The sequence below is a fragment of the Rhinichthys klamathensis genome, unplaced genomic scaffold (genome assembly GCF_029890125.1).
Source record: "Rhinichthys klamathensis goyatoka isolate OS25496 unplaced genomic scaffold, OSU_Roscu_1.1 h1tg000487l_1, whole genome shotgun sequence".
In the NCBI taxonomy this organism is placed as follows: Eukaryota; Metazoa; Chordata; class Actinopteri; order Cypriniformes; family Leuciscidae; genus Rhinichthys; species Rhinichthys klamathensis.
Genome location: NW_026606974.1, coordinates 1,838,223 through 1,853,911, shown reverse-complemented (window position 1 = coordinate 1,853,911; position 15,689 = coordinate 1,838,223). Strand labels below are relative to the sequence as shown.

General features: G+C 37.5%; 1 protein-coding gene across 2 annotated transcripts; it reads right to left on the bottom strand.

Moving 5' to 3' along the window:
- Window positions 1-3,114: 3,114 nt before the first annotated feature.
- Window positions 3,115-6,448, bottom strand: selenop (selenoprotein P). 2 transcript variants are annotated; one of them, XM_056237536.1, is made up of 5 exons: window positions 6,352-6,448; window positions 5,271-5,498; window positions 4,872-5,081; window positions 4,651-4,768; window positions 3,115-4,159 (listed from the first exon to the last, which is right to left on the bottom strand). In XM_056237536.1, exons 2-5 carry the CDS (start codon window positions 5,471-5,473, stop codon window positions 3,584-3,586), a joined length of 1,107 nt encoding a protein of 368 aa, XP_056093511.1. In that variant the 5' UTR covers window positions 5,474-5,498; window positions 6,352-6,448; the 3' UTR covers window positions 3,115-3,583. The 2 variants fall into 2 exon arrangements, with proteins under 2 accessions (XP_056093511.1, XP_056093513.1); XM_056237538.1 differs by having other exon boundaries at window positions 3,508-4,159.
- Window positions 6,449-15,689: the final 9,241 nt, after the last annotated feature.

Below are 15,689 nucleotides of genomic sequence, written 5' to 3'. Positions count from 1 at the left end.
CTACTGCATAAACAAAAATATTGTATAAAAATTCTTGCATTATATATTTTTCTATTTCTCGGAAGTATTCAATTTCTTTGTTCATAATGTCTCCCAACAATATACGAATGATAAATACTTCACTATTACTGTGTTCCTGACATGATGTTTATGAAATTAATAAATGAATCATCTCCCTTAGGCATAGGTAATGATGATCTCCAGTTTATAACACAACAGGAAGCTGTCTTCACTCTCATTTCATATGGGTCTAGTAATGGAAAACGGGAACAAACCGTAACCTGCAGCTCAAGGGGTCCATTAGTATGAGGTTGGTGTGATGTTTATGACAGACTAGCTTAACCACATCATTGAGAGCCATGCTGTGGAGAAGGCTTGATGCATTATGAAGGTCATGGTCAACACACCGAAGCCTTAATGTACTGGCAAAGAAGGAAAGCGCAGGCGTCCAGCAAGCACCAGATAGAAGCTCTCCGGTCTCTGCTAAGTGGATACAGAAGCAGCAGGTCCTCGGCTGATGGGGAAAGCAAATCAGGCAATTTGGCGAGCGGCGCGTACTTAGCAACACTGCGTGAGGCTGATTGAATCTGTGTAGCCCACTCTCACAGTCCGCCTCTCAGGACATGCAAGTAATTGCTCATGAGTCTCTGCTCCCCAGCACTGGATCTTCAGGACAATTAGGCCTATCAAAGCCACCCACCCTGATCATTTACCGCCTCGATACTTGCTTGTTGACCTTTTGCATTGCGTACTCTGGACCAGAGGTTTGAGATGTGCTTAAAGGAGTTGGCGTTCACATGGCATCTCGTGGGCTGTTGAAACAAGGAAATGTGATTATTGATCTTATGCTACAAATGTTACAGGGTCAAATGATTGTCCACACAACCCAGACCACCCTCGTTGATTTGAAAACAATGAAATAGATAGGTTGGGTTACTATCCTGAATGAATTGAGGCCATCTATTTAGTGCAAATTTTCACTATAGCAAATAAAACAAAGGTAGATCCAGGAAGTTTTCTACCTTTGTTTTATTTGCTATAGTGAAAATTTGCACTAAATAGATGGCCTCAATTCATTCAGGATAGGAACCCAACCTATCTGTTTCATTGTTTTCAAATCAACGAGGGTGGTCTGGGTTGTGTGGACAATCATTTGACCCTGTAACATTTGTAGCATAAGATCAATAATCACATTTCCTTGTTTCAACAGCTACCTTTGTATCCAGGAAGATCCATGAATTTCTTTGCTAAGCGATGATGAAAACCTCTCTGATGAATATTACAGTGCAACAACATTATACATTTGGATGTGCTGCTTTAGATTTATGTGGGATCATGCATAGAAACCCATAGTCTGCAACCGAGAGGCTCATATTTTGTCTTGCTATTAATACTGCAAGTATAGGCTTAAAGTTATTGTAGAAAATCTCTCCTTCGTTTTCTCTTTACCTGTTTTCTGCCAGGAGAAAGTCACGCACATGGACAGAGATAATTCAGTTCAGTGTGTCTAGAAGGAAACACTGCAGACAGCTCATGAGTCCAGGTCTGGGGGAAAAAATGTTAGAGAGGCTCTCAAAGGGAGAGCAGCGTGGACGAAAGATTATTCAAAGCGCGCGCGCCATCTGTAGGTGAATTTCAGAATGACACGTTTTATACACGCGTGGACAGACTAACTTCTTCAAATTTCAACAAGTTTTGATGTTATATTTCCATTCCCTTCAAAATATGTTCATAGTTTATTTAAATGAATTATTTTAAGAAATAAATCAAATAAAATATTTATTTAAATTATAAAACACTAATAATTGCATATTAATTACATTTATAATATGTATTTATAGGTTAGAAATCGTACACATATTTCATAAAATGTTTAAAGAAATGTAAAATAATTTAAATATAGCCTAAATATACATTTAAATGATGAGACAAATAATTACAAATTATTATAATAATAATAATAGCCTATGTATTTATAAGTCATTAATTAAATTAAATTAATGAAATCCATTTATTAATCATTTAAATTTCTAATTAATATATATATTTTTTTTTTATATAAAATATCAAATGTTTATTTAAAATTGATTATATAAAAATATTTAAATCATATATTTAAATAATATTTAGATAATAGCAATATATAACAAAATTAGTACAATTTAATAATTCATTGTATAATGTAAAGTTATGTATAATATTGATTTATAAGTAATCATAAAATTAAAATAAATTATTTTAATTAAAAAAATATATAAATTAATTTATCAAGGTTATCATTAAAAATGTAGAATTTTAAATTCTTGTTAAGACGTTTTGAGGCAGAGTGACTAAACTATTATGGTTTCTCATGTGTCGTAAATTGTGTTTTATGTTCTGCAGAACAGGAACCTGCTGGAAACCAGTTTTTAAACTGAGTCAGGCCCGTTTAAATTGTACCTTAATGTTACTTTTAACATTTCCTGTAAAATAAATGAAATGAAATGGTTGGTAAGTATAAAAATCAAATTACAGTGACAAAGTTAGTGGATGAACAAAGGTTGTTGTTGTTTTTGTTTTGTTTTTTACTTTATTTGAGTTTATCTGAGTAACATGTTTTTTTTTTCTCTTACATTCCACTTGCTTTTCACATTCATATGACATTGGCACCATCACAAACATTGTTTTCATACAATTTCTCGGGTCTTCCAGGTGATACTAGATTTTCCAGAAAACTTTCATTAAGTATGTAAAATGTTTCAAACAGTCCTTCTCAAGATAACAATGACAACCTTTTTCCAGTTACTCCCTCCCAAACTCCTCTCTAATAAATGTGAAGTAAAAGTTACGTTTTGTAAATTTCCCTATGATCCATTAACATTTTTGTAATGCAGAGCATATACATTTTACAACCCGCTTACAACATTTGTGTTAGTAACTAAAATAAAACAGATATAGATCATAAAGTGGTCCATTACCTTTAAATGAAGTATCTTAACAGTGTTTAAAATTCATGATCAGAATCTCTCCGCCTACTTTACCACCTCTATCTCCACACAGCAATCCTAAAACAACTTTTTGAATTCCAGAATAATGACAAAATAGATTTTAATACCCCTGATTTTCATAGCTAGATTGGGTATAGCAAAGGTTCCAGGATGTTACGTGATCTTTGCCCTCTGCTCTGTATGGCCTAACATCGGACAGGCACCACTAGAGCATAGTTTCCGCACCTGCCTTCATAAATGCCACATAAAGCATCTAGAGGTGAAAAGACACTAACATGATGAACCTGACACACTCTCAGAAGAAAACAGACACTGGACCCATTAAAGTCAGATCGTTTTGTTTGTTATATAACAGATTTAACCAGAAAAATATCAAAAACTAGGTTATTTAGATTGAATTGTTTAGCTTCCATTAGAAAGAACCAATTTGCGAATCATTCAGAATGGGATGCAAAGGTCCAGTGCTGCCACACGCTGAGGTGTAAATACTAGTTGGTAGATAAAACGAGAGCGCTGACCAGCAGTGCCGGGCTCACTGATGTTTCCGTGAAGCTATAAATGATCAGACAATTTTGCAACCAAGGCAACGGCCCTGTTTACTTCTCTTGTCATACTCAACTAGCGTCCCCTGCTGGTCAGGCTCAGGTTGATTGCGACGGCTCTCATTCAGTGGGGTGGGCGGGACGTCACTGTCAGGTCTCCCTGATGTTGTTGCCCTCCACCTTCAGGCCCTGTCAGTGTCAGGAGGCTGGAAGAGTCTCCTCACAGTGTCAGAGGCCTGCCACGTGCCCACTGCCCTCCCCACCAAAGAGCTGTCGTCAGTGTCAGCATCAGCTGGCCACAGGAGAGTCTGCCCCCTGCTGTCAGCTGAACTGGACTTTTCACCTAGTGTGCTTGGCTCAAGGTCGTTTCATCACTGGTTGTTTAACGGCTACCTGACCAAAGTCAATCTGGGTCAGGATCTGCTGACCCACATCAACCTGTTGTTGGCCGTGGTGGTGGTGATGGTGAGGATGGTGATGGTGGGAGCCACCATGCCTATGCCTTTCCGCACTACCGTGATGATGACCGTGTTCGTGATGATCATGATGATCGGGATGGTGAGGCCGTTCTTCATCTGCTGGTGTATTCACATCTGTGGATTTCTTGCACTCTTCAAGTTGCAGTGAACTCTAATGACCAGAGGAAAAGGGCATATTGAAAATACTGTATGCCCTCTTAAAAATAAAGTTTTTTTTTTTTCAGCATTGCCATAGAAGAGCTACTTTGGGTTCCCCAAAGATCTCTTTAGTGAACAATTCTTTAAAGAACCATTTTATTTTTCTTAGTGTGATTTTAATAATCTGAAGAACCTTTTCCACTATGAAGAATTTTTATTTTTTTTGCAATGGAAAGGATCCATAGATATTTAAGGTTCTTCATGGAGATGCCATGTAAAGAACCTTTTTTAATGCTTTTATTCATGCTTCTATGAAATTGCATCACTTCCGTAAAATTTGCATTTATGTATAATAAAGTTAAATATGAGAATTTATGTTGTAATGAAAAATAATAATGATAGTGTTTTTAAATACTCAGATTTTTTCTCTCTTTTTTTCTAAACAAAAAAATGGGGGGGGGGGGGGGGGTCATCATATTTATTGTAAAATCACAGCTGTTTTACCTCTATGTTGCACTCTCCACAAATGCCATCACAATAGGTTTTTCTTATAGCCTCCTCCACATGTGGGTGGCTCAGGATGGTGTATGGATGAGACAGATGGTAAGTGAGTCGGCCACACCTGGTAAAAAAAAAAGGAAAAGGGTATTTAGTGGTATATTGATAAAGTAATATGGTAATCATGTTCATTGGGTGAATTAAGCTGATTAAGTTGTGAGCCAAACCTGTCATAGACCAAAATGTCATCCTTCTCAGCATTCACGGTCTGCCAGACATCTGGCTGGCTGAGGTCTTGGGCGTAAAGGGTGATATTTAACAGTCTTTCTTCGAGCAAGTGGTGCAGATTTTGGGACCGTTCTTCTCGGTTGTTTACCACCATGTAGGTTATATTTACATAACCTTGGTTCTCCAACTTCAGGAGCAAGTCATTAAGCCTTGAAGAACATTCAACAAGTTGGATTAGATAAATACACCTTGTGTAAACAGTACAGAGAAAACACTATCAAGAATGTGACCAGATATGGTTTTGAAAAACAAGGTTTCATCAAACTTGTTATTTCTCAAACATTGCTATTTTAAAATGTTAGTATACCTAATCACTGCGATAAAAAGTCTGGACTCACTTTGATGCTTGCTCCAAGCAGAACAGTCAGCTGGCCTGTAAGTAAGCCACCACTGTCACATGTCCATGAGCGTTCTTCATGGGCTCCACCTCCCCAACCTTCCACACAGGAGGAAGTTTACAGCGGGCTCCATCCGTCTCGCTCTCTGCACTGCAGCCCGCCAGGACGCAGAGAGCTAGGGTGAGGCTGAGCGCCTTCCACATGACTCCAAACAACAAGCCCACTAACCTACACACAAAGATCAACAGTTTATGCCTCACATTCATAAAAAAGAAAGAAAATAAAAAATACTTTGGTCTTTTGGTGTTCTCTAGAGCAGACATTTGAACTGTACAATGCAGATACAATTCAAACCTTACAATCAGCAACAAACATTTAAGATGCATATTTTATTTTTATATGGTATTTTATTGTTTATTTTATTAATTATGTCATATTTGATTCATTTTTATATTAAAATGTCATATATACTTACATATAACGATAACACATTATATATTTGTATTTGTCTATATTTTATTGTTTCTTTTATATTTTATTTATTAGATTAAAATGTTACATCAATATAAAATATAAAATAAATATACTGATATATAATGTATGATAAAATACTGACTTAACTTAGCCTCTTTTGGTACACTCATAATACAATTTCTGCCCACTCAGCAATTGCATATCTAATCGCATCGTTCTTATATTAGCCAAAAAAGATTCATGTGCCTGTATTTACGGTAATTATGGTAATTATATGGTAAAGGAGAGTTCACAAATGAAAATTCTGTCATCATTTTCATTTTTGGGTGAACTACCATAGTATCATTTACGGACGGTCCATAGTAGTCCATCCAGATGCTATTGGAGGACATTGCAAATTTATAACATGTAGTTGTCAGAGCTAAACTAATGTGCACGAACTGGTGCGCAAATAATGCATTCATATATAACTACATTAAAACCTCAAGCATCTCATTTTTAATCTAAGTTTAAAAAGTGCATAAGTAATGCAAAGATGTTGTTTTACAAAAGAACTAAAAAGAGCAAAAATAATAAGATATCTCATAACTGAGGAGTGCACACTTACTTATTTTACTTGAGAGTCTTCACCAGCGATGCTTTCTGAGCTGATTCTAGACAAAAACAACACGCTCCCAAACGGCTCCTCCTATTTATACTCCTCTTGTTTTTCCTGACTAAAAGCAGGGCAAAGGTCCCTGTCTCTGTTTCAAAAACTTTAATAGCTCACTTATTCACCCAGGGTTTACACGCATCAGCAATAATATATATATATACAGTATATATATATATGTAACCTCCATAATGTGTTTGAAGGTACAAGCCAGAACTTAGAGCTGAAAAAAAGTCTAAGTGCATTCGATATTTTGTTGTCACTGCAAAGTCTTTTTCGTTTTTTTTTCTTACTTGTTCATTTCTTCATGTCTCTGTTGTTAAAAGAAGAAGAAGAAGAAGAAGAAGAAAACACAAAGTTAACTTTTGTTTTTGCTAAAAATGTCCAGAGAGGAAACAGTTAAAGAACTGCATTCCAGACCTCTGTTTTCCCTAAGGCCTGAAAGAGGGGGCTGGGTGCAACACTGAAAAGAAAATACAACCAATTGAGTATCAGAGGACTGTGGACAACGTGATTTTTAAAGCATTCATTTGGAGAGAATCAATGTGGATTTATTTGCATGGTTCTCTTAACATCCTGTATTTTTTGTTTGTGCAGCAGTGCACAGCTGGGTTAGTGTCAGCACTTTTCCTGCTGAGATGAAACTTTGAAACTTCCTGTCTCTTTGCTGATCTTTGATAAACATGCAGCAGAAATTATGTAAGGAGAAACAATGATAAAACACATTTGCTTGGAAAAACTTACATACACATTCAAAATCTGTTTCAAACATTCGAAGAACGTCTCAGGTTGACATTGTCTGTGATCCTTGTGTCTGGACCGGTTTATAATCAATTTCATTTAGTTAATCTTCATTATCAGGTCTCATGATTTGGAAGACAGTTTGACCGTGATGCACTTTAGATGCAGTTAACACAGATTTACTGATTACTGACAGTTAATAGTTAACTTGAAAAAAGTATTATGAAATAATTGAATAAGATTAACTGATTCTCAAACAACAATATAAGTCAATTCTTAATAAAGAATAAACCAAATCAATGGATAGTGTGACAACTGAACATTAAATATAAGGCATCTTCAGAAATTGTCTGATCTATTTGATTTTAGGTATGTATAGGGGAATTAAAGTTAAGCCACATGAAGAGACCATTATGCTCAATGAAGACATGCGTCAACGTTGAAGTTCAATCAGTTGACAGAGAGTTTACTGAAGACAAAGTTCTCCCCACTTCCAAAGTCCATAGACAATTAGTAGGGAATGGGATCCAGCCTCAAAATTACTTAAGATACAGAAACAATACTTATAGTCAAATGGACAATCGGTTGATTTCATTTCTACAGGTTTTGATAGGTTCACGAGTTCACACGTACATGAAATCTAAAGTTGTATTTATGCGTGTTTGGCTTGCCGCCGGGGGAGAGCTCCGAGCTCGGAATTTTGCCCGAACCCAAAGTACTCCCCCCTATACTGGGGTAGACCCAGCCGAGTGTCTGAGACACTTGTCGTGAGACAAGAGGCGAGGAAAAGCTTTATTTATAGCGGCTTCCTCCTGAGCTGATTGGTTGATTACCTGAAAGTGGTCCTCCCGAACTTTGTTACATAAAACTTCATTTAAGATAACTTAAACAACATCCGAACATGGTATTCTTCAACTTCTATTTATTTATATAGCACATTTAATAGCAACGGTGCTGCCCAAAGTGCTTCACAGTTAACTAAAAACATTTATCAAGCCTAACAGATGAAGCCATGACTACACACTCTTAGATATACCCCTCACACAACTGTTTAAGCAAATTAAGTTATTCCAAGACATAATCTTACGTAAGCAACTTTGGTTAGGGTCACAGGGAAGTCATAGCTTTGTTTGGTTCATATTTGAAAGTGGAAATGAAGCCGTCAGTTAAGTTAACATTCTTTAGTAAATGGATTTCCACTCTAATCATTTATATAACAAGCATGATAAACCATTTAAAAGAAAACAAAACTAACTTCTGTTAAAACTTTTGTAGCAAGGGTGCTGCCATACTGCAGTACAACCTGTGCTAGTTTTTTGTTGAAATCAATTTACTAAATAATGTTGCATTGAATTAATTTCCAATTAAAGATATTCAATATGAATTAAGATTATGCTGTATTTAATTTTACAGTTTTTTTGCTTCCATGCTTAGTTCCAGCAATCAAAGCTATAGCTTCTTGCTAGACCTTTTACATTAAAAGTGATCAGTTTTAATGTCATATGCTTAAGAAACCCACTCTAAATCTAGCACTTTTAGAAAATTAAAGTCCGGTCTCCCTTCTTCCGTTTATTGCAAAAACACTTGTGTCTGCCTTTCTCACAGAACAACCTCCTGGACAACAACCAGTCTGGTTTCAAAAGCAGCCACTCAACTGAGACTGGCCTGCTCTCGGTTATTGAAGCTCTGAGACTGGCAAGAGCAGCTTTCAAATCCTCGGTACTTATCCTTCTGGATCTGTCTGCTGCTTTTGACACAGTTAACCACCAGATCCTCCTGTCAACCCTCATGACGAAGGGCATCTCAGGAACCGCACTCCAAAGTCTTACCTCTCAGCTAGGTCCTTCACAATGTCATGGAGGGGTGAAGTGTCTAAGTCGCTACATCTAGCTACGGAGGTGCCTCAGGGCTCAGTGCTTGGACCACTTCTCTTCTCCATCTCCATGTCATCACTAGGATCTGTCATTCAGAAACATGTTTTTTTCCAATCACTGCTACACTGAAGACATACAACTCATTCCAGCTAGATGATCTGACGGTAGCTGCTCGTATCTCAGCCTGCCTGACAGACATTTCTTGCTGGATGAAGGACCACCACCTTTAACTCAGCCTTGCGAAGACAGAACTGCTTGTGGTCTCAGCCAGCCCAACACTTCATCACAACTTCTCCATTCAGCTAGGTTCGTCAACCATAACTCCATCCAGGACATCCAGGATCATTGGAGTTAAGATTGATGATCAGTTAAACTTCACAGACCACATTGCTAGAACTGCCCAGTCCTGCAGATTTGCCTTATACAACATTAGGAGGATCAGGCCCTTCCTATCGAAGCATGCTACACAACTCCTTGTCCAAGCTCTTATTCTATCCAGACTGGAATATTGTAATGCTCTCTTGGCAGGCCTTCCAGCATGCACTGCCAAACCTCTGCATCTGATCCAGAAACGCTGCAGAGAGAGTGGTCTTTAACGAGCTGAAGAGAGCGCACGTCACACCTCTCCTCAAACTTGCTTTGGTTGCCAATTGCCCCTCGCATCAAAAATTCAAGCCACTGATATTTACCTATATAGAACAACCACTGGCTCTGCACCCCATACCTAAACTCACGACTTTAGACTTATGTGCACTCCAGAAGCTTGCGTTTTGCAAGTGAACGGCGCCTTGTGGTGCCATTCCAAAGAGTCACAAAATCACTTTCACGGACCTTTACCTTCTTGACAGTTCCCAGCTGGTGGAATGACCTGCCTAACTCAACCAGAGCAGCTGAGTCTTTAGCTGCTTTCAAGAAATGGCTCAACACTTGACCCATTAATACTAACACTTATTCTATATATCTATAAAATATATTACACTGAATTATTGATTGGCAGACAAAGCTCTCCACTGCCCCCCTGAGTCATTCCCTTAGGAAGCCTATGTAGCAGGTATCCACCTCTCAGATTTAATCAAAAATATCTTCATTTGTGTTCCGAAGATGAACGAAGGTCTTACGGGGTTGGTACAGCATGGGGGTGAGTAATTAATGACTTTTCATTTTTGGGTGAACTTTAAAGGAACAGTGGTTACACTGCCTGGACGGGGCAGAAAAAGAATAGTTGCCATGAGATTTATGAGAAGGCAGGTTCAGGAAAACCCTTGAGTGACTGCAAAAGACCCGCAGTAAGACTTGATGGCAACAGGCACTGAGGTTCCAGCTTGGACAGTAAGGCGCGTACTAAACTCATGCGGTTTCCATGCCAGAACTCCAAGACGTACACCACTACTGACCCAAAAGCACAAGAAAAGTTGGTTCCAATTTGCTCAAAATCATATATATAAGCCAGAGAAGTTTGGGGATTCTGTTCTGTGGAGCGATGAAACAAATTGGAATTGTTCTGCCCTATGGATCAGCGGTATGTCTGGAGAAAGAAGAATGAAGTATATGCTGAAAAGAACACTCTGTCTACAGTCTACCATGGTGGTGGCTCGGTGATGCGCTAGGGGCTGATTTGCATCCTCTGGAACTGGAAACCTGCAGTGTGTGGAAGGCAAGATGTATTCATTGAAGTATCAGGAAATCCTAGGAGAAAACGTTTGCCATCATTGAGGAAGCTGAAGCTTGGGCATCATTGGACCTTCCAACAGAAAAATGATCCCAAGTATACCTCAAATTCCACCAAGGCTTGGTTGCAGAAGAAGTCCTGGAAGATTCTACAGTGGCCATCACAGTCACCTGCCTTGAACCCCATAGAAAATTTCTGGTGGGATTTGAAAGCGGTTGCAGCACGCAGACCCAAGAATATTACTGATCTGGAGGCCATTGCTCATGATGAATGGGCTAAGATTCCTCAGAAACGCTGCCAGAAGCTGGTGTCTGGTTATACATCTCGTTTGCAGCAGGTCATAACAGCAAAAGGGTGTTCTACTGAGTACTAAAAATGCTTGCCATGAAGGGGTTAAATAATTTTGAGACTGCAGAAGTCATTAAAATTTGCATTTTCAGTTGAATTTGGGGAAACCCCGAAACATTTGTTGTGTTGAGCTATTTCAATTTATTTTGTTTAATTTGTTCATTGCAAATAGCTGAAAGTCTGTAAATTTTGCCAATAAACCTGATTTGCAATGGGGGTTGAATAATTTTGATTACAACTGTATATCTGTATTACTTATACACTACTGTTTAAAAGTTTAGGGTCAGAACAAATTTTTTTTTTAATACAACATAATGGATGTTTTATTTTATTCAGCAAGGATACATTAAATTGTGACAGTAAAGACATGTTACAAACGATTTCTATTTCAAATAAATGCTGTTCTGTCATGACAACTCTCAGACTGTTTGGCATGGTAATATGGCCATGTTGAATTGTTTGGTCTTTGACAGAATAGATCAAGGGGTATTCCAGAAAGCAGGTTATGTGACATAGCCGGGTATGTTTAAGGGCAAGTAAGCGGATAACCTCAACTTTCGGTTCCAAAAACGAAGGTAACTTTCATGGTATGCAAGTTGCCATAGCAACTGAGGCTCCAGTGGGCGTAACAGATTGCCCACAATATTATAAATAGCTAAAGCACTATTAAAACAAGGTAATGTTTATTTTTTTTGTATAATATATACAGGTCCTTCTCAAAAAATTAGCATATTGTGATAAAGTTAATTATTTTCCATAATGTAATGATAAAAATTTAACTTTCATATATTTTAGACTCATTGCACACCAACTGAAATATTTCAGGTCTTTTATTGTTTTAATACTGATGATTTTGGCATACAGCTCATGAAAACCCCAAATTCCTGTCTCAAAAAATTAGCATATCATGAAAAGGGTCTCTAAACGAGCTATTAACCTAATCATCTGAATCAACTAATTAACTCTAAACACCTGCAAAAGATTCCTGAGGCTTTTAGAAACTCCCAGCCTGTTTCATTACTCAAAACCGCAATCATGGGTAAGACTGCCGACCTGACTGCTGTCCAGAAGGCCATCATTGACACCCTCAAGCAAGAGGGTAAGACAGAAAGAAATTTCTGAACAAATAGGCTGTTCCCAGAGTGCTGTATCAAGGCTCCTCAGTGGGAAGTCTGTGGGAAGGAAAAAGTGTGGCAAAAAACGCTGCACAACGAGAAGAGGTGACCGACCCTGAGGAAGATTGTGGAGAAGGACCGATTCCAGACCTTGGGGGACCTGCGGAAGCAGTGGACTGAGTCTGGAGTAGAAACATCCAGAGCCACCGTGCACAGGCGTGTGCAGGAAATGGGCTACAGGTGCCGCATTCCCCAGGTCAAGCCACTTTTGAACCAGAAACAGCGGCAGAAGCGCCTGACCTGGGCTACAGAGAAGCAGCACTGGACTGTTGCTCAGTTTTGCATGTCATTCGGAAATCAAGGTGCCAGAGTCTGGAGGAAGACTGGGGAGAAGGAAATGCCAAAATGCCTGAAGTCCAGTGTCAAGTACCCACAGTCAGTGATGGTCTGGGGTGCCATGTCAGTTGCTGGTGTTGCTGCACTGTGTTTTATCAAGGGCAGGGGTCAATGCAGCTAGCTATCAGGAGATTTTGGAGCACTTCATGCTTCCATCTGCTGAAAAGCTTTATGGAGATAAATATTTCATTTTTCAGCACGACCTGGCACCTGCTCACAGTGCCAAAACCACTGGTAAATGGTTTACTGACCATGGTATTACTGTGCTCAATTGGCCTGCCAACTCTCCTGACCTGAACCCCATAGAGAATCTGTGGGATATTGTGAAGAGAAAGTTTAGAGACGCAAGACCCAACACTCTGGATGAGCTTAAGGCCGCTATCGAAGCATCCTGGGCCTCCATAACACCTCAGCAGTGCCACAGGCTGATTGCCTCCATACCACGCCGCATTGAAGTAGTCATTTCTGCAAAGGGATTCCCGACCAAGTATTGACTATTGAGTGCATAACTGAACATAATTATTTGAAGGTTGACCTTTTTTTGTATTAAAAACACTTCTTTTATTGGTCGGATGAAATATGCTAATTTTTTGCTGTATGCCAAAATCATCAGTATTAAAACAATAAAAGACCTGCAATATTTCAGTTGGTGTGCAATGAATCTAAAATATATGAAAGTTTAATTTTTATCATTACATTATGGAAAATAATGAACTTTATCACAATATGCTAATTTTTTGAGAAGGACCTGTATATGCATTGGAAAAAATCTCTCACAAATTACATTACAACATATAGCTACAATTCATTTTCAACAATTAACTGATCAGAATAAATATTTTCGTTGAAATAAATTCTGATTTAATTTAAATTCTGATAATTTGTGTATTTTTATTATTATAATTATTTGTGTTTTTAAACAGAAGCAACTATATTGGATGACAATCACACTCCAACAAAGGTGCCTATTTGTGATAAGGTTTCACTGCTAAATAAGAAGAGATATTTCCCCATTATTAAAATCTGTTTCATGGCATAAGTAAAGTCTATACTTTAGCCATAGCATTGAATGTTGCAAGCATAGCAAAAAAAGTATCTTTAAATCAAGATACATTTACTTGAGATGCAAATGTAAACTAATGAAAAATTGAACAAAACAAAGTTAGTTTATGCTTAAAAAAACAAGAACAAATATCTGTCAATGAGTGATGAAAACTTCCCTTTGAATTAAGTAGATTTATGTTCATTGGCAGATGTTTGTTCTTGTTTTAACTCACTTTAGTTTCACAGAAAAAAAAAAGATTTAATATTTGATGTAATTTATCAATCTTGATTTAAGAATTTGTAGACTTTTTTTAATGTCATTTATAATCTTAATTTAAGAATCTGTAGACATTTGCACTGGAAAACCAGACACAAATTCTGTGGAAAAACTATTCTAGTGGCTGAAAGCTGAGCTATTCAAGCTTTTAATTTTGGTCCAATGAATTAAAATATTATATCTTTTGGAAGTTGTATATTCAAACTCTGAATCGTTGCTAACAGAACTCATTGTGTTTCTCCCTAGACATTTACATTTAGAGAACACATTGACGTATTGTGCTCCCTTCAATTTTTCTTTAGTCTAAAATATATCTTCATAAAACTTGCAGATCTGGTCTTGGCATATAGGGTCTTGGTTGTTCCCTTTCTTGTGTTGTAGCCTACAATTAACAATAAGTAAATAAATAAAATTTGAGGCTGAAAGAGTAGTCTATGTACAAGGCTTTGATTGGCTTTCGTATAATGCTTAACTAGTTTGTAAAATGTAAATATAGAGCACATTATAGCCTAAATAACTTTTTTTTCTAACCCAAATCAAATTGTCAGACAATATTATTTACTTATTTACCTACCATCACATCACCAGAGGCGGACAGAGTACAGAGCTTTGTTACTTGAGTAAAAGTACAGATACCCCTTGCTAAATTTTACTCAAGTACAAGTAAAAGTACTACATTCAGATGTCTACTTAAGTAAAAGTACTAAAGTACTTGTTTTTAAAAGTACTTGAGTATCAAGAGTACAAGAGTAGATTTTCTAAATATTGCATTAGTAATCTACTGCCACAGTGCTTACATTTATGCACAGAAACGTCCTACATGGAGTTATGAAAAATGTTAATGTTAATACCTTGGAGAATGTAAAAGGAATTGAAAGTAAAATCAAGTCATTTTCATCTTTTTACCATGTTGCTTTATTTAATTTAATTAAATTTTTGGGGGTCCCATCTTTAAATGCGGGGACAACACACACACACACACACACACACACACACACGTAAGGGTGGCGCTGCCAATAAAGCACCTAAAAGCTGTCACATAGAACCGGCAAAAGGAATGATTATGAATATGTAAAATATAGCAAGGAGATATTTTAATTGTTTATTAATAAACACTTGTTAATAAACAAGTGTTTTCTTTGTCAGTGTCGGCTAGATGAAGTTGACGATGCTGACTCGCGATCTTCAGTAGTGAACACGCCAGAGAGAAATGCACATTTCATACGGATTACATAAGCAGAGAGCAGTCTGTAGTCTGTTTTCTTTCGTTTTGATTTTTTCTGTTTAAAAGTAGACATGTCTGTGAGAGGCAAGTAGGCTACCTTATACACTGAGTTTCGGTTCATTTATGAGACGAGATCCAGTTCACAGGCCGGCGCCTCCGTTTCTTATCTATCGTCTGCTATTTACTTCTAATTTATTAAACCCAGCCAATTGGTTGATGAAACATTGATTAAAATTAAGATACAATTAATGCAAAACGAAATTCAGGTTAAAGAAAGGTTTTGTGTTTTCTGTTTGAGGTCTCTGTGAAAGTTTTAAAGCATTTTTTATGCCGCTTTCAGAGCGCTCACGTCCGTAACGGAGAACACGTCCATAACATTGTTTTTTCCTCATAAATACAAACCGGAAAAATAAAATAAAACAAAATGAATATTTTATGTACTGTGGAGACTGAGCGCCAACCCTTCTTCATTCGCTGGGTAGTAGCCTACTTTGGTTTGCGCAGTGTAATTCACATAATCAGTAAAAATATATTTTGCCTCCTAAAGTTTTTTTTTTTAAGAAATCAGAAATCCCTCGTGGCTACGCCACTGCCACATTTGAAC